The following is an 18,897-nucleotide window of genomic DNA, read 5'->3' on the forward strand; positions in this document are numbered from 1 at the left end:
TCGTGCTACAACAGTTAGCTTTTATAGCCTTGTTAACCTTAATTCAAAATCTGGCAGAACTGCAACACTTTCAATGAATCAATCTGTTAGATTAACCAGTTAAGGTACACACATTACCTTTTATTTTAGCCACAAAGCCGAGATGGAATCATTTAAAAGATTCTGAGGCAATAAGATTGCTGGATATATTTCGGCCTGGAGAAGAGATTAAGGGGAGGAATAATAGCAGTCCTCCAATATCTAAAGAGTTGTCACAGAAGGCAGGAGTAGGACCCATGGGTAGTAATTGCAGGGAAGCAATTTCCAGTTAAATATTGGGGTGAGAGCTATTTGACCTGCAAAAAGGCTGCCTTGAGAGACATTGGGCTCTCCTTTGCTGGAAACTGGGCTGCAATTTTTTATGGCATCCTATATTTGCATCCAGCATCGAAGATCCTGCATAGAGATCTACCTGCATAGATCTACCTCCAAGGTAACGTCAAACTCTAATATTCCAGGATTCCAATGAAAATAAAAATATTTTTTAAAAACCCAACTGTAACTGGACTATCTTAAAAGCAGCATTCTTCTTCCTCACTTAAGGAATTCCTCTTCTGAATTGTTGACAGGGTACACGTATCCATCAAAACGAAGTACTGTATCTGTTTCAAATATCTTGATTCCGAACGCTACACTTCCCATACAAATTAATGTACATTTGAACGGCGAGCGTTCAAACAGCTTAATCGACGTCTTTAACAGACAGCAGTTATAATCTGCACGTCGTTCGTTATTCCTATCCATTCTTTTCGAAACGGCACAGGGAGAAGAAGCAGCGCCGGGGGAGACCCGAGACTCCCTGAGCTTCAGAAGGCCCAAGCGAGAAGAAGAGCCGTCGAAGTGCGAAGGGGAGGGAGGAGGCTGTCGGAGCCGATCCGAGCACCGGGCCCTTTTAAGGCGGAGGGAGCAAAGGGACGCGAGGCTCCGGACTCAGCCGCTATATAGGCCTGCAAGAGGCGGTCCGCACTCCTCTCCTGGCTGTGCCGCGATCTCTGTCGTCAACACCAGGCCGTGCTCCAGGCTTATCTCCCGCCGTCGATCAAAGTAAGCGGGGAGGGGGCTGAATCCCCCACCCACCCACCCACCCCATTCCCAAAAGAAGGGCGCCACGTGAGGCGACGGCGGTGTCCCGAGGGATGCTGCGGAGAAAGGGCAGAGGAGCGGCGCCGCACCTGCTTCCTCCGGGGGGCCATGTGGCCGCCGCCTCCTCTTCCTCAGCTATGTCGGGCCCGAGACCCCCCCGGAGGGTTTCCTCAGAGGCGCCGCTGACAGGATCCGCCGCGCAGACCCGGGGGGGGGGGGGGGGAAAGGGGCCCAGCTCCACCCGGCCGAGGAGGGGCGCGCGCGCTCGTGGGCCTAGCCAGGCCCGATGCCCGAGCGCGTCATTCTCAGGGCCCGAAGCCCTGGCGCCTCCCGCAGCCCCAGCCTCCCTCGAGGCCTTTCAAACGGTTTCTCTTCCCCGCGCTCGGCTTTTCCTATTACCTGCCGTGGCTGAGCTTAGTTCCTCGCGGTGGGGGGGGGGGGGGAGAAGGTATGAAAGAGAAGCAAAACCACCCGCTCATCGATCATGGTGGATGGTGGTGGTTGCTGCTGCCGCCGCCGCCGCCCTAATGGCGCTCATCTTCTAACGGCTTAAGTGGCCGGTTCAACAATGGCTCGCCTGGTCTCGGGTGTCGCCTTGTGCCAAAAGAGAATCTGTTTAGCCTCGGCTTCTTGAGGCAGCCGGCTTTTATCCCAGATGCAGCTAAGAAAACAACAGAAATTGGACGGGAGCGGACTTAGATCTAGGAATCCCCATTGTTTCAATTTAGAGGTTTAAATCTTACTAATTGGTTTTTTACAAATGGCGGGCCAGTGAATGAAAACGTCGGGGAACTTAAGTCTGCTGGCCCCCTGCTCTACTGCAAAACATGTGATGCAAGAAGATGCCTGCCGGTGGCCTTGATCTAGTTCAGCCTTCCACTAATCTTGGCAGGAGATAAGTCCTTTTTCTTCGCAGGAGCCGAGGAAGAAAGATAGCGGTGTCCCTGGGAATGCTCAGTGAACTCTAGGGAGCTGGAGTTCAGGACTCCATCATGCAGTGTCAGACTAACAGGGATGGGGAACCTATCAGCCTCCAGATGCAGTTAGGACTACTGCTCCTGCCAGCATGGCTACTGGTTAAGGATGATGGAAGTTGCAGTCCAATAGAAACTGGAGGACTACAGCATCTCATTCTTGCTGTAGAGGTAGCATGTGTAGCTGAGCTACACACAGTGTCTCTGCTTCACATCTTTCCTCTTGCAAACTTGACTAGCGAGCTTTCAGGAGATCACGATCACTGCCCAGTGTTTGACAATGTGGGGATATGCCTTTCAAGGTGGTCATAAGGATTACTGAGTTAATTTATACTAACCTCACTGAACACTAAGGTTCCAGGGTGGATCACATCAATGTAAAATACAACACTAAAAACAGTTTAAAAAAGAAATTGCAATCACAACTAGAGTGGGTCCTAGAATATATTTAAGTGTCAACGGCTAGGATAAAGAGATGTGTCTTCAGCATAAGACAAAAGCTGGGTGGTGTCAGATGCCTCACTAGAGAGGGAATGCCACAATTTAAAGGGCTGCTACACTTGAACTTTTGAGGGTGCCATAGCTTCCGAGAGGACCCTCTCTGCTTATCTGAGCACCTAAGGATCTGTAGGGCAAGGAGGTGCTCTTTCAGGTAGCTGGAGCCTAGTTTGGGACTTTTCAGTGTGAGCTCCATAAATTAAACCTGGAAACAAATTAGCAACTGATGAAGCTGTGGTAAATGTTAGTACAGTATCCATGTATACAGAGCCGTCTTTCCCATACAGTTTAGTGGTTCGTTGCGCCGGCCTCTGAGGGACGCCCCAGTGAGTAGGGAAGCTGCGCGGCACCCGTGGCCTCCCCTTTTCCTGCACGCCTATCAGCTGCGCCCCGCCAACTATATGGCTGGTGGGCGTGCAGGTTCCCTCCCAAGCCTCCGCGGGAGGAGAGCAATCCCTGCAGTGGCTTTGGGGAGGGTTGTGCACACCCACCCACCCCATGGCTGGCAGTGCACAGCTTGCCCCCCCCATCCGTGGTAATTTGGGGGCGCTGAGCGGATATTTGCACCCCAGTGCCACATCTGCTAAAGATGGCCCTGCCTGTATAAACCCTGTCTGAGATATGACAAAGATACTGACATCTTGTTTTGTATTCCAGATGCCTGAAGAAATCCAAACCCAGCATGGCGAAGAGGAGGTGGAAACCTTTGCCTTCCAGGCAGAGATTGCCCAGCTTATGTCCCTGATAATCAACACCTTTTACTCCAACAAGGAAATCTTTATGCGGGAAATCATTTCCAACGCCTCTGATGTGAGTATGTTGACCTAGAGTTGGGAGAAAGGAGAAGAGCTGTGTGGAAGAAGGAATAATACTTAAATCTAGGATTTAATTTTTTTAATTTAAATTGAGTTTCCCATTGGAACTTCATATAGTTCCTAAACAGTGGTGCACGCTCATTAGTTGAGCTATCCATAAACATTTAATTAAATAGAGCATTAATACTGTCTAGGAGGCTACACTACTTGCTGGCCATGTCTTCTAGTTGCAGAACTCGCCAAAAACACAAAGTAGAAGACAATCCAAAAACTCTTTGTTTATTGCAGCATGCTTATGCACATTTTTTGTTTATTTAGAGACTATTAAGTGCCCAGAGCTTTCTAGAAGTAAGGATTGGGCAGAGCAAGCTGTTAGGACATTTACTTACTTTCTTTTTTCATATTCATAATGTCAGTTATGGAGTAGGTTGCAGAGTTCAAGAAGTTAAAGAATATGGCGGACTTCAAAACTACTGATCTGTGGACAAAATGAAGCCTGCTGGGGTCCTACTTTGCCTTGCAATGCCCACCTGCCATAATACGGCATAAGGTGTGGGGCATAGAAAGCCACAGAGGAATGATTGGGTGCCTTATAATGTGTTCCTGGTTGTTTCTCTGCAAGTGGCACTTGCCATGGGTGTCTTTAAAACTTTGCATCCAAGGCAAGCCCTGGGCACAATGGTATAGGTCTCCCAGTGATCCACAGAATGGCATTTCTATGGAGCCAGAGTCTAGATCCTGGTGCATTTCATCATTTGTTAGAGCCTAGACCCCAGTATCAGACCTATAACAGCAGTATAATATGGAATATATTGCACAGTCCCAAACCGATAGTAACAACATAGTACATAACCTTTTGTGCCATTTGGTAATGATTGATTTTGAAAAAATGTATTTTTACAATGGTTCTTTATTTCTGAAGAAATGTAGCCTTTCCCTCAGTGTATTTGAGTTTTCACATAATTTTATTCAGATTTAATTACCCTATCTTTTAAAAAAGATAAACTTGGGATTTCTTTTTCTTCAAATCAGATTAAATGATTTCCCCTCATCTTGGCAATGTTGAAAAAAAAGGCTTAGTAGGGACAAACAGATATGATCAAGCCAACTGCTGGTATTAACTAGCAATGAGCACTCACTTTCCATCTTTTACTAGGTAAAGCATGGACTGGTTACCTTAGAAGTTCAGATTGGGATAGCCTTCCCAACCTGTTGCCCTTTAGATGTTGTTGGACTCCAGCGCCCATCATCCCCAACCAGTGTGGCTAGTGGTCAGAGATGATGGGAGCTGTGATCTAATAACATTGGAGGACCACAGGTTGGGGAAGCCTACATTATAGCATGCAATCTGTTGAGAGTGTTAGGAAGGTGGACAGTGTGGACAGATTCCTGCCTTTAAAAACTCTGCTGGAACAAACCAAAGATACATTTAGTCTGACATCTTGTTTTTGTCAGTGGATAGCCAGATGCTCTCAAGATGCCCAAAAGAGGGCATGAATACATGTCATCATTGTTTGCCGGTTGCTACAGAGCAGCTTTTTGTGGTTATAATGGCTGATTATATTCCCCTTTTAAATGCCACACCTTATGACGACAAATTCTATAATTCTGCGTTGGGTGCTGAAATACTTACTTGGTCCTAAATCTGCTGACCAAATTTTGTTGGGTCTAGTATATAGTATATGTGAAGAAGTGTGCATGCACATGAAAGCTCATACCAAGAACAAACTTTGTTGGTCTCTAAGGTGCTAATGGAAGGAATTATTTTATTTTTTATCTTGTTTTGACACAATTTCCTGTTATCTATTTTTTAGCATCATGAATAATTTTATAAATCTCCCTTCAGGAGTAGCTTGCCCAGCAGCAATGTTGATTGCCACTTCCTGAGAAGGGCAAGGCTGGGTGCAATGGTAGGAGTGCAGGATTGGTTCTGCTGTGTAGCCCCAACCTCCCCACTGCCTAGCCCCTCTCCTTTCCTATCAATGGCAACCTTTGGGAGGCTCTTGCTGTTGGTTTGCCTCACCAGTTGAGCCGCTCCTACCTTCCTTAGTTTATGAATAAGAGAGAGGGGGGTCTTCATACTCTTCCTTCCACGAGAGCAACAACCCTTTGCCAGGTTTGCTTCTGGGACTTCATTTAAGCAGAACCTTCTCATGCAGAAGCAGCGCTCTGACATGGATTGATCACATTGACTCAATTTCTTCCTCTCACCCACAGAAGCAGCTTTGCAGTAGGCATGTGCTAACAAGTGCTGGGGGAACTGGTTCACCTGTCCTTCATACTGCTCTGAGATTTTAATCATCCCTTTCTGAACAGGCTTTGTTCTTTCTTAAACCTCCAGCAGAGTTTTGTTTTGATGCTATCACTGGCTCTAGTGGACCCCTTTAAAGTCCTACCTGGAAATAAGGATTGGAATAGATTTCAGCATGGCTCCAGTTCAAGGGGGTGGGCAAGTGTTGGCATCACACTTCAAAATAGTCTGATTATATTGGATTCTTTAATGCAAACAGATGAGAATCCAAAACAAACAAAAAAATGCCTAAGTGAAATACTCGCAGTAAAAAAAGGGGGGGTCCAATATGTTCCAGTAGCCTAATAGGTTTAAAAAAGTAGAAATAAGCAATCACTGTTACAAATTTGCTCAATGAAAGTGTTAACATCTGTGTCATGATAAAGTCATATTCCAGCAGAATGAACTTCTTAGGATAAGTGTTACTCCTGAGGTCCAGTGGTTACCCTGTAGTCCTAGGTATTTTTTTAAAAACAACAACAACAAGGAATGTACTATTATTATTTTTACAAAAAAATACTCCATTGTTTTTAAAGTCGTAAAGCAACATGAAAATGGAATTGGTGATAAAAGTAAAACGCTAACATTTTCTCTGCCCTATTTTGAGAAGTTGTCAAAAATTAAATGGATTTCTATTAGCTTTGGTCTTCAGAAGTTTCTCTTCCTCATTCATTTCAGTAACGACAAATCGGATCCCCAAGCTTTGTAAATTCCATGTACAGTCATACCTCGGGTTGCGTTCGTCACGGGATACGAACATGCCAAACCCGGAAGTACCAGAACAGGTTACTTCTGGGTTCGGCGCTTTGCGCATGTGCAGAAGTGGCAAATCGCAACCTGCGTGTGTGCAGACGCAGCACTGCAGGTTGCGAATGCGCCTCGCGCATGGATCATGTTTGCAACCTGAGCGTCCACTATAATTTAACAGCAAACAAAGTGAAAGTTTTTTTGGGGGGGGGGGACTTAAACATCACAGGACAACCGATTGCCAGCATCATTGGATATGCAGAATATAAAGTGAGATTTGCATTTTTATATAACAAATTTCAAACAGCTGCTTAGGGTCACAACAATGCCATTAACTTTGACAACGGTTTGTAGATCTGTAAAATCTGAAAACTGATAGCATCATGAAACATTTTGTTTGCTTACATGCAGTTCTGTGGAAGATTCTTAAATTGAGATTGTTAGATCATCCCATCCTTAACTATTTTTTCTTGTCTCATAGGCACTGGACAAGATCCGCTATGAGAGTCTGACAGACCCCTCAAAGCTGGAAAGTGGCAAAGAGCTGAAGATAGATATCATTCCCAATCCCCATGACCGCACCCTCACCTTGGTGGACACCGGTATTGGCATGACAAAGGCAGACCTTATCAACAATCTGGGCACCATTGCGAAGTCTGGCACCAAAGCCTTCATGGAAGCCCTGCAGGTGGGTGGCTGGTGGATGAGATTTTTGGAGAGGATGGAGAGTGGCTTTAGTTTGTTGACTTAAATAAGCAGAGAGACAAGGGATCTGGCATATAGAGGCATGCTTGAATTTCACATTCAAAGAAACGGATTCTTTAGCAGGAAAACCTGAATCTTACTTAACATCTATATTAGAAATTAAAATAATTACATGCAAAATAGGTAAATTGGTGCTTATTTAACAACATTCTACTGGAGAGGAACAGAGAACTGTACAGAGTATCTAATCCCCTTCATATGTGGAAATTATTGTCCCATGCTCTCTTCTGAGAATTTCATCAGCCACTATCCCTGCACTTTATATATAGTCTTATGGTGGGGAACCTGTGCTCCTCCTGATGCCACCTGATTTAAATTCCTACCACCCCTGGCCATTGGCCATGTTCTCTGGGACTGATGAGAGTTGGTTTCCAGTAAATTAGGGCCACAGGTCCCTCCCCCTGATTTTTAAGAGGTAGAAGCCTGCTTTAATATAATCAAAACTGAGGTTTTCAGGATCCTATGCCTATGAATTTTCATTTTTTCACAAAATCCAACACCTCACTCATAAGCTGCTTCACTGTTTTGCACCATTTCTTTTTTAAAAAAATCATTATAAAGGTGTATCTAACCTGGATGTTTCCTTATTTCCTGCCAGCTCTTCATGTCTAGAACATAACTTTCTGGACATTTAGAAACTGTGTACACATATGTATAAGTTAGCTTTCCTTTCCAGGCATCTAGTCTCTCTTCTTCCATCTACAGGCTGGTGCAGACATCTCCATGATTGGACAGTTCGGTGTGGGCTTTTACTCTGCTTACCTTGTGGCTGAGAAAGTTGTGGTTATCACCAAGCACAACGATGATGAACAGTATGCCTGGGAGTCATCTGCAGGCGGCTCCTTCACTGTCAAAACTGACCATGGTATGTAATGGCAGATGCCCTCAATAGCAAGGGATCAAGGGCTTCTCAAATGCCGTCTTGAATTAGAAGTAGAAGGGGGCATGTGGCAGTCTCATACATGACCCAAAAGTAGGAACCATAGTACAGTAATCCTTTCTCTTCTCTTCTTTTCTGCCCTCTGCTGGTGAGGTTGAGAAGTAACCAGCAAAAAAGACTTGTTACCCAGGAGACCTTTCAGTCATTTCCAAAAGAGCACAGAGGTTGGGAGATAATTCATGGTGCATCAGCACATTGTGTGCTGGTCCCAGAATCCCTCTGTTATGTTGATGGGACTTCCCGCATAATTTACAGTGCATTTAGGATCTTGTGTTTTTCTGGTTCCGTGGGGCAGATTGAGTGTGAAGTGACATTTTTCACTTTTAAATAATATTTTATTAAACAGAATGTATAAATAGCATCTCTTCTCCACTACAGAATTCTCAAAAGCATTCCATAAGGAAATAAAAAAGAAAACATAATTATCTGTTGATGCAAGAGATACAAAATAAATGCATTATCTGCGTCACCTCATGCTTTTCATATTTCTGAGGCAGCTATAAATAGGTGTCCTTGCATATTGTCATTAGGTGCATAGCTCGAGTTTGCAGGGCAGGAAATGGCAACGCTAGTTGTCAATCAAGATGTCGACCCAGTGTGCGACAGCTGTAAAAAAGACAAATTCCATACTAGGATCATTAGGAAATGAATTGAAAATAAAACTGCCAATATCACAAGTGTCGTTATAAAAATCTCAAATGCATCTGAAACACTGAGGGAAAGTTGCGGCATTTGGGACTTTTTAGTTTAGAGAAAAGGCAAGTAAGAGAGGACATGATAGAAGTTTGAAAAATTAAGCATGGCCTGGAGAAAGTAGATAGAGAAATGTTTTTCTCCCTCATAACACTAGAACTCCTGGGCATCTAATGAAATTGAATGTTGGAGGTTTTGGGACAGGAAGAAAGCCATTCATTCACATAGAACAAAGATAAACTTTGGAATTTGCTCCCAGCAAAGCAGTGATAGCCACCAACTTGGATGGCTTTAAAAGAGGATTAGGCAAGTTTGTGGAGGACAAGGCTCTCAATGGCTGAGGGAGAGCACTCCTATTTGTGAATTTGACACAGGCATCCAGTTAGCCATTCTGAACAGGATGCTGGACTAGATAGGCCTTTGGCCTGATCCAGCAGGCTCTTATCTTCTTTCTAGTAGCCTTATAGGTTTCCTCTGAACAATCTTAGGCTGCATATGTACACTTAAGAAAAAGTTATTACCAATTATAAGACCTACGACTTGCTCTTAGAAGACTAAAACTAAGTTTTTTATATCAGCCTCTCCAAAACAAGGACTACCTCTCCCGATAATGGCCAGTCTTCCACCTGCTGGAGATGTTGGCTCTTGACCACAAACACTTTCTAAGGAACCATAGACCTGACATGGCCTTTTAGAGTCTCCCACCAGCCTTCACCAACCTAATGCTCCCCAGATGTTTTGGACTGCAGCTCCACAACCCAGGCTTAGTTCCTCTTGTTCTTTGTTTTAGGCGAACCCATTGGCCGTGGTACCAAAGTGATCTTGCACCTGAAGGATGATCAAACTGAATACCTGGAGGAACGGCGCATCAAGGAAGTGGTGAAGAAGCACTCTCAGTTCATCGGCTACCCTATCACCCTCTATGTAGGTATACGAGAGGAGCTGCTCCAGGGGGTCAAAGGAGTTTCATTTCTACAGCCACCTTTAGGTGTATGGTGGAAACTGTTCCACATTGTGCTTCTGTTGGAGTGCTAAAGTCTCTCCATGAAGGAGAGCCCAGGCATGGTATGTGATGGAGGGAGAGCTGGACTATTCATATACTGCCTGTACTTGTAGAGCAGTCCTGCAGCCTTTGAAACAGATTTTATTGGAGCATTGTACTGGCCTGTGGCTTAGTCTGCTGTTGGTTATTGAATTTCGTTACAGGTAGGTGCTACTGGAAGGAATTTTTTTATTTTTTATGGAATTTTGTTTCAGACCGGGACCCACCGTCAACACAAAAATGGATTTGGGAATCTGTTTCTTAATTTTTGTTATATATTTGTATTGCGGTAGTGCTGCTGTTAATGAGCCACCTTAAATCAGGCCCTGAATCCAATATTGGGTCCCGACACACCAGCTGATGGGTGAAGTCTTGCATGCTTTATAGTGTTTAGGGTGCTAAAGTGAAGTGGCTCTTGCAATTTCAAGTGTGGCTTCACTTGGGAAGCATTGTCATGTGTTGCAGTGTAGAGCACCTCCATCCTGTGGTGGGCTTTTAAAAAAGTTCTGCCACATCTTGGGTTGTGGCCTGGTCACAGGCCTGAGAAAGCAGTGGCCACACTCTAGATGGTAGTAGTGTTTTGAAACTCTGCTCCCTTGACTAGCGTGAGAAGCAGAACGGCCATACTCTACCTGGTGGAAGCATAGGTGTGAAGTTGGCAAGACGTAGGGTGCCTCTCTCTGTGCTTGCACACATACTTCATACACTGTACAATAATCCCCCATTCTCTGAATATGGCCCACACGCAGGTTTGACCCTTTTAACTTTAACCCTCTTGATAAACCTGCAGTACAGTAACAAGCTTCTTTTCTTGCAGCTGGAGAAGGAGCGTGAGAAGGAAATCAGCGACGATGAGGCAGAAGAGGAAAAAGTGGAGAAGGAGGATGAAGAGGCAGCCCCCAAGGATGAGGAGGAGAAGCCCAAGATTGAAGATGTGGGCTCAGATGAAGAGGAGGAAGGTGGCAAGAGCAAGAAGAAGACCAAGAAGATCAAGGAAAAGTACATCGACCAGGAGGAACTGAACAAGACCAAGCCCATCTGGACCCGAAACCCTGATGACATCACTCAGGAGGAGTATGGCGAGTTCTACAAGAGCTTGACTAATGATTGGGAAGACCACCTGGCTGTTAAGGTGAGAGTGGTAGATATCTTTGCTAATATCTACTGTACTTGGTTCTCTGTATTGAGCAAAGGCCCAGGGAAAGTACCGGTAGCAGACGAGATGGCAATAAAGGGCAGCAGCATCTGCCAACTAAGAAGCTGAGTACTTAAGTAGGGTTGCCATACACCTGAAATTTCCTGGACATATCCGGAATACTGTGGTTGGCAGCAGTGCCCAGGCACGTCTGGAAAAATCCAGATTTATGGTAGCCCATGCCAGCAGTAGTGTTTTTCCATTTAAAAAAAGCTCGACAACATTGCTACTGCTAAGCAACCTTTTATGTCCGGATTTTTGAAATATGGCAACGCTAACTGAAGAATGAATGCATTATTAAGTGAAGGATATAAGAGACCGCTTCATGGAGGAAGCAGCTTGCAGTTCTCCACTGCGATATATTTTCTAACAGCATGTGTCGCTAGGTTACATTAGAGTTGTCTGCACCCATTCATAGCTGCCCAGTGGGTTAGAAGTATTAGCAGTATGTTTTAAAGTATTAACTGAAGTATCATTGAAAAGCTTGAACAAACAAACACACACCCTCAGGCTAGAAGAGAGAAGGGTCTCCTGAATGAAATAATTGGAACTAGGTGTATGGCTGCCAGATTCCATGCTGGGGCAAGTTTTTGTCCATTTCCAGCTGTGTTCTGGGTTGCAAATGAACAGGTGCAGCTTCTCTTGTCCATATAGCACTAATTGAATAAGTGGAACCCGTTGAACTCTACTGGGGTTCCAGAAATTCTAGCACTGTGGAGTTTCTGAAGCTTCCTCTTGCCTAGCAAGTTTTGCCAGGAATATCTTAACAAGTCCAGTCCACACAGAAATCTTCCTATGGTACTTTTGCTGCCAGTGTGTTTTCCCCAAAGGGCTGCTCACTAGCTCATCTGATGTTCCCAAACTTCACAGCATTTCTCTGTGGAGGGGCAGTTGGAATTCCGGGCGCTTCTCTTCATCCCACGCCGGGCCCCATTTGACCTCTTTGAGAACAAGAAGAAAAAGAACAACATCAAGCTATATGTGAGGCGCGTCTTCATTATGGACAGCTGTGATGAACTCATCCCAGAGTACCTGAGTAAGCTCCTTCTCTCTGCTCCTGCCTTACCTCACTTAGAATATTGGGCTGTTTTTATCGCCCTTGTTTGACCCATCTCTGCAATGCCAGTATTGAAGTATCACTTCATTCTGGTTTTTCAAACTCCCAGAACAAGGTGGCATCGCTGATCATGTAAGGTTGTGAGCTACATGGTGCAGGGTTAGGCCTAGGAGTCATCTAGCCATATATCATCTAACTGTGGTATTGGCAGTTCCCCAGGATCTCCAGCAAAGGCCTTTTGCCCTCTTGCTAGCTATGCTCCTTTATCTATAAAGGAGGGGTGGAGAAGTTGTGCTCTAGATGCTGATTGACTACAATTCCCATCATCCTCAACCATTGGTCATGCTGGGTGGAGCTGATGGGAATTGGAGTGACACACGTTCTCTAGCAAAGCCTGGCTTAGTGTACTCATTTATCTTCCTCTGCTATTTGTAGAACACTGGCTTGGGGGAGGGGGCGGAATTAGTGCAAGGGGGTTATGACATAGGTTAGCTCCCTCTGTGCAAGTTCTCTGCGCTGTTCCTCCCAAACACCTGAGGCTTGTATTTCCAATTGGGCACTGTTTTGCTTATAAAATGCTTTTGTAGGTTGGGATGAAATACTACCTGGCCTAACCTCCTGCCACCCACCCGTTCATTCTCTCCTTTAAAAAAAAATACTGCACACCAGTGGTCAAAGGAAGAGAATCAAACCATGCAGCAATTCTGTGGAAAACCAAACCATATGAAAATCTGCAGGGTGGAGAGACTGAAAATGAGCAAAGCCCTTCTGCTGAGTTCTGCAAAGGGCACTTTTGGGGAAGGCTGAATTGCCATGCAAAGTGTGTGTACACACTTTCCTGTCCCTTCTCCGTGGATCACTTACGTAGAACAAAGAAATGGTACTCCCTTACTCAGATTACCTATCAGTTGTCATGGCTTGTTTATTCTCTGATTTTATTTCTTCCTTTCTTTTGTTAAATCAGACTTCATCCGGGGTGTAGTGGACTCTGAAGACCTGCCCCTGAACATCTCCCGTGAGATGCTGCAACAAAGCAAGATTCTCAAAGTGATTCGCAAGAACATCGTCAAGAAATGCCTGGAGCTTTTTGCAGAGCTGGCGGAGGACAAAGAAAACTACAAGAAGTTCTACGAGGCCTTCTCAAAAAATCTGAAGGTGAGAGCTAACTAGCCCACTGTCTCAGGCTGGATTAAGCACAGTAACTTGGGCAGCAAAACAATCTGTTGCAGTAGAATTTCTTGCTCCTGACTTCTACTACCCTGTTTAGTTTAGTTTTTAATTATGGGAAGTGTTCTTTTAAAAAAACAGTTCTAGTCCTCATGATTGTGAAAAAGCTGGGAAATCTTCAGGCCATAAGCATCTGCTCAGAAAAGTAGAGAATGAAGCTAAGCATTAATTTTAGATTATCAGAAAGCTTAACTCTAGCCTGAACACCTGTTGCCCTGCATGTCCATTTTTTAGCCTGGCCAGTTTGGGGTACCTATTTATTTAGAGTCCAGTTCTTCTCTCCCCCACCACCCTGGGTTGGGCTGCCCATCTGTCAATCAGATCAAGTGACATTTTTTTGCCCACACAATTTGGAATCTATAAATCCAAATAAATGCATATAAAACATCTTTTGCCCATAGTTGGGGATCCATGAGGACTCTACCAACAGGAAACGCCTGTCAGAACTGTTGCGGTACCACACTTCCCACTCCGGCGACGAGATGAATTCCCTCTCCGAATATGTGTCCCGTATGAAGGACAACCAGAAAAGCATCTATTACATCACAGGTAATACCTGCTGTCAGGACAAAGCTCCTCACAGTGGAATGATGATTCATTTGAGCAGGAATCTCTGTGGTTGTAGTGGAACCTGGGAATTTTATTTCAACTTAAGTCGCCTTGGCTGCTCTGGCATCAATTTATGAGCTATTTGTGCCTTTGATCAATTCTCCTTAATAGATTACCTTCCTTGGATCTTCTGGGGGTGGTGGCTCTTTACTTTAATTGAAGAGAGATTGAAAACCCAACTCTAATCTTCATGATTCCAGAGACATGAGCTAAAAACCTACAACTTTTAATTAAATGTTGTGTAACCAGTAAGAGTTAATTCAGAAGGACTTCCAAATATCTGTCAATTCTTTTACATATCTTTGCCCCCCCCCATTTCAAAATTTTAGAGTTCCAGTCTAATTTCTCAGTGCATGATAAAAAGTGGGAAAACACACCTTTCAAGGTCCTAAATTGCACAATCCACATAATGTTTGCTGATTAAATTGCGTAAAAGGGAGGGACATTTATAATAGGAAGCAAAGCTTAGATTCTGCAAGTGTAGACCAAATCCAGCTTGATTTGCTCTGTGCTGGAATATTGGTCTCTATTAGAAGATAAACTTGGTGCTCTGTTTTGACTATTTGGTGCAAAAATCTCCTGTTTTGATACCTTCCTAGTCTTGCCAGGTTTGGGGGCCCCATCCACAAGGCTTAGCAAAATGCAAGACCAGCTGAAACATGCTTGTTATGAGAGCAGCATTACTCTCTTTAAAAATGGAGCTTTGTTGGAGCGCATGATTTGCAGTCTGATGTTAGCTCCTCTCATATCTTGTGCTGCAGGTGAGAGCAAGGAGCAGGTGGCTAACTCTGCCTTTGTGGAGCGAGTGAGGAAACGTGGTTTTGAGGTGGTGTACATGACAGAGCCCATTGATGAGTATAGCGTCCAGCAGCTGAAGGAATTTGATGGCAAGACCTTGGTGTCCGTCACCAAAGAAGGGCTGGAGCTGCCAGAGGATGAGGACGAGAAGAAGAAGATGGAGGAGAGCAAAGCCAAGTTTGAGAACCTTTGCAAACTCATGAAGGAAATCCTGGAGAAGAAAGTTGAAAAGGTGAGTGTGCTATGTCCCTTTATCTGCCTGACCACACACATGTGCCAAGAAGGCAGAGGGCCTTCTTGGTAGTGGTGCCCTCCCTGTGGAACATCCTCCCTTCAGATGTCAAGGAGATAAAGAATTACACAATTACACAACTTTTAGAAGACATCTGAAGGCAGCCCTGTATCAGGTTTTTAACGCTTGTTTTTATATGTTTAGATGTGCTGTAAGCTACCCAGAGTGGCTGGAGAAACCCAGCCAGATGGGTGGGTTAATAATAATAATAAACGTTTTTTTAATGAAGGCTTATGATTTGGCATCTGGTGTCTTACCTAGGTGACGGTCTCAAACAGGCTGGTCTCCTCGCCCTGCTGTATTGTCACCAGCACCTATGGCTGGACCGCCAACATGGAACGTATCATGAAGGCCCAGGCCTTGCGAGACAACTCCACCATGGGCTACATGATGGCCAAGAAGCACCTGGAGATCAATCCTGACCATCCCATTGTAGAGACACTGCGTCAGAAGGCAGAGGCAGACAAGAACGACAAGGCCGTCAAAGACCTTGTGGTGCTGCTCTTTGAGACAGCACTGCTTTCCTCTGGCTTCTCCTTGGAGGATCCACAGACTCACTCCAACCGTATCTACAGGATGATCAAGCTGGGGCTCGGTGAGTTGCTGGGAGATGGGGAGCAGCAAAGCCTATTTCTTCTGCCATTGAGATGGAATGTGGCCAAATAAGAGAGGTTTATAGCCTGATGCATTCAATCCAGGGCTTGTAAAAAAAAACCTGGGTTTTTTGGCCTCAGGAATGTCCCATTTATTTGGTTACTCTACCCACAAATGCACACACTCATTCTTCTCTAGCCTCAGGGGAAACTATTGTGGCAGTGGTGGTGGGAATGTGAATGTAGGTTAGTCACAGGAGGTATAGCAGTTGGGGAGCGTTTTTATAAGTGAGGCCTGGTGTGCTAAAGGATGTGAAATTGCCTGCAGCTGGTGTGGAAAGCAGACTTGGAACTTAAATGTCAATTAATTTTGGGAATACCAAGAAAGGATTCAAGCCTGTAACACAGGGTAGTGGATGTGAAGATATGAGAGCCCAAGCTAAGATTGGATCTTTTCCATGACTTTGCTACTGATAGAAGTGTCTGTTCCCTCATTACCTGCCCCCCAGCATCCACAACATGGAGAGAACTTTGCCGCACCTTTCCAGGCTGTTGTAAGCATTACTGAGATTGCAGTGGATATTGACAAATGTTTAATCTGCCCACTTTTTCTAAAAATTGTAGCTATATACCTAAGGAGCTTCCATGAAGGGCATTCTGTTAGTACTGCAGCATAAGGCTGACAAGTCTTTGCTAAGTTGGTACTGCTACATGTGTGGCCTTATTAAAGCCCCTTTTGGGCACTGAAATCTCCTTGTATGTAAGTAAACCTGCAGGGAGAAGCAGCAGGTCATGGCTCTGAGCCCTCCACATGCTTGAGGACAAAGGCCTAAAACTCTTGAGGACCCTTCTCTCTTCATGGAGGCTCCTCACTTCAGGCCCTCATGCTTTTGGAGGGCTCCAAACTGAGTACAACTAATGTGCCACAAGGGGACAGGATGATTGCTTGCAAATGAGAAAGGAATGCAAGTCTGGCTCTTAAGAGACCCTTTCTAACCTAAAAATGATTTTCTATTGCACACTTACTATTTCAGGGATTGATGAAGATGAGGTTGCTGCTGAAGAGCCTAGTGCCGCTGTCTCTGAAGATATTCCCCCTCTGGAAGGAGACGAGGATGCCTCACGCATGGAGGAGGTGGATTAAAAAGAGGGCGCTGACCTCCCCCTCTGTCTTGCCCCCATCCATTCCCTGCACCATCGCCTTGCTCAGGAAGACTGGCTCCGGCAGTGCTCTGGCATGCCTTCGTAAGCAGTCTCTCACTACCTTCCTGTATAATTGGTAGCCAGTGTGACAAGGGGTCTCCACACCTATCTGATCTCTCTTTCTGCTTGTTTAGAAAAAAATGCTGCTTTAGGGGAAAGGGACCGGCCCACTGGTTTTAGGTTTTCCCTCCCCCCATGTGGGTTTTATCCTTTTTCTGCTGGGCCACCAAGCATCCATCCTACCATAGCTGAGGTGAACACAGTGAATGTCCTCCCCACTAATAGAGCGGTGAGTTGACTCCTTGCCTCCCTCCCTCACTGCTGCCCTTTGCCCTCAGAGAGCAGGGACTTGTACTCTTGTTGGCTGTTTGTATTTGGTTTTGTTTTACTGGAATTAAAATAACAAAGAATGTGGTTTACAATGAAGTGGTATTGTGATGCATTTATTTTCTTGTGGAGCACATGGACCTTGTCACAAACTGGTGCAGAGAGCCATACCCCCTCCAAATCAAGAGTGGAAACTGGTTCCAAATTCAGGTGTCATGTGCCAGAACACTCTGACCTTCTTGAGCTTGTGTGTACATGTGGAATTCTGAGTATGTTGTGGGCACTCCAGCCTCAAAATGGCTGCTACAGGCAGACTCGAAAGTGGCTCCTCTTGCATTTGCATGATATTTACATGGAGTATTCCCCTAAGCCAATATCAAACTACAGATCCGACATCTAAAAATCCTAGATCCAGCAATCGTCAGTGCAAACATTGGATTCTCAAAACAAATCCTTATGTTTTTTTACAAGGATTCATCCGGAAATTGTAAATGAATTAAAGCCGCATGGCATTGGTTTTTACCCTGGGCAGAAACATGCCCTGGAACATCACTGTAGACCTCAAATGTGATCTGTTGTTTTTAGGGGATTCCTTGTGGGCACACCTTAGAAAACCATTGAGTATACGTGCCAGAGTAAAAATGTTCCTCATGGTGCCCCCCCCAGCCCCCACCCCGGAATCCACATTGCTGCTTCCATTGCCACATTCATGCTGGTTATAGGGCATATTGAGATAACGGAGCGTGGAGGAATGACTGAGCAAGAGCAAACCTCCAGCCATTCAATTGGTTTAAGTGGGTTCAGGTTCTCATGGGTTCCAGGTCTCTCTTGGCCTTGGTGGGTGCATGTGCTTTATGGGTACCATGTTGGGGACTCCCAACTGCAGGTTGTTAGGGGAAGCATCTTTGGGTGGCTCTGTATGAAGTGCATTGAGCAAAATGGTATCATAGTTGCTTTTGGAAACACGAAGTCTGTTGGCCTTAAGTTACCCATCCCTGCTCCCCGTTGTCATTGTACAACAAGACAACTTATTTTCAAGTCAATTCTCTTGTAGAAAAATCCACCTGCTTAGTGGTAGGACTATTTTAGCATGTTCAGAGACTGTCTCTTAAGTAGTCACGTTTCTTACTTTACTGGCATCTGCTCTGCAGCAGGGGTTGTCAACTGCTTTGGGCTTGTGGGCAAGGCACACCCTGCAGCCATGCATAGTTTGCATATGCTTACAATAAAATCCTGCTGCCAAGCCTGCTTCCAGCAGGGGGTGCTGATGGTTCAGTCTCATGGAGACTCCAGAGCATTCCCTTCACTGGCTTTGCTCCAGGCCCTTTGGATGCTTTTTCCCAGCCAGAATGTGTTCCTGAACTGTGAATCTTGCTTGCCTGGATGTAGGTGGGGGTTGTAGAAACCCCTCACAGCTGCAGATTCCTGTATTGCAAGGGGTTGGACTAGATGATCCTCAGGGTCCCTTCCAACTCTATGATTCTAAGAAATATACTTTGGCATAGCTGGAATATAGCCACGGGTACAAAATTTAAATTGTTTTGCCCACTTTTGCCTCCAGCCCTGCCCACCATTGGCAGACAGTTTCTAGAAGGTTGCCCATGGCTCTCTGTCCCAGTCCTGGACAGGGTAGATTAAAGGGTAGATTACACAAGGCATCTCCTGCAAGAGCAGGGATGTAGCAGACATCTATATAAGGCTGTTATTCTA

General features: G+C 45.1%; 1 protein-coding gene across 1 annotated transcript; it reads left to right on the plus strand.

Annotated features, from left to right (window-relative positions):
• The first annotated feature begins 942 nt into the window (after positions 1-942).
• HSP90AB1 (heat shock protein 90 alpha family class B member 1) lies at positions 943-17,286 on the plus strand. The gene is made up of 12 exons (XM_033144558.1): positions 943-1,083; positions 3,252-3,404; positions 6,928-7,134; positions 7,917-8,076; positions 9,635-9,768; positions 10,704-11,018; positions 11,952-12,117; positions 13,103-13,293; positions 13,767-13,914; positions 14,736-15,004; positions 15,326-15,659; positions 16,692-17,286. Exons 2-12 carry the CDS (start codon positions 3,252-3,254, stop codon positions 16,799-16,801), a joined length of 2,187 nt encoding a protein of 728 aa, XP_033000449.1. The 5' UTR covers positions 943-1,083; the 3' UTR covers positions 16,802-17,286.
• Positions 17,287-18,897: the final 1,611 nt, after the last annotated feature.

The sequence above is a fragment of the Lacerta agilis genome, chromosome 3 (genome assembly GCF_009819535.1).
Source record: "Lacerta agilis isolate rLacAgi1 chromosome 3, rLacAgi1.pri, whole genome shotgun sequence".
NCBI lineage: Eukaryota > Metazoa > Chordata > Lepidosauria > Squamata > Lacertidae > Lacerta > Lacerta agilis.

Coding starts and splice junctions, on each gene's coding strand:
- HSP90AB1 (XM_033144558.1), top strand. CDS start 3,252: ATGCCTGAAGAAATCCAAACCCAGCATGGCGAAGAGGAGGTGGAAACC. Junction 7,135..7,916: donor CCTTCATGGAAGCCCTGCAG/GTGGGTGGCTGG, acceptor TTCCATCTACAG/GCTGGTGCAGACATCTCCAT. Junction 13,915..14,735: donor AAGCATCTATTACATCACAG/GTAATACCTGCT, acceptor CTTGTGCTGCAG/GTGAGAGCAAGGAGCAGGTG.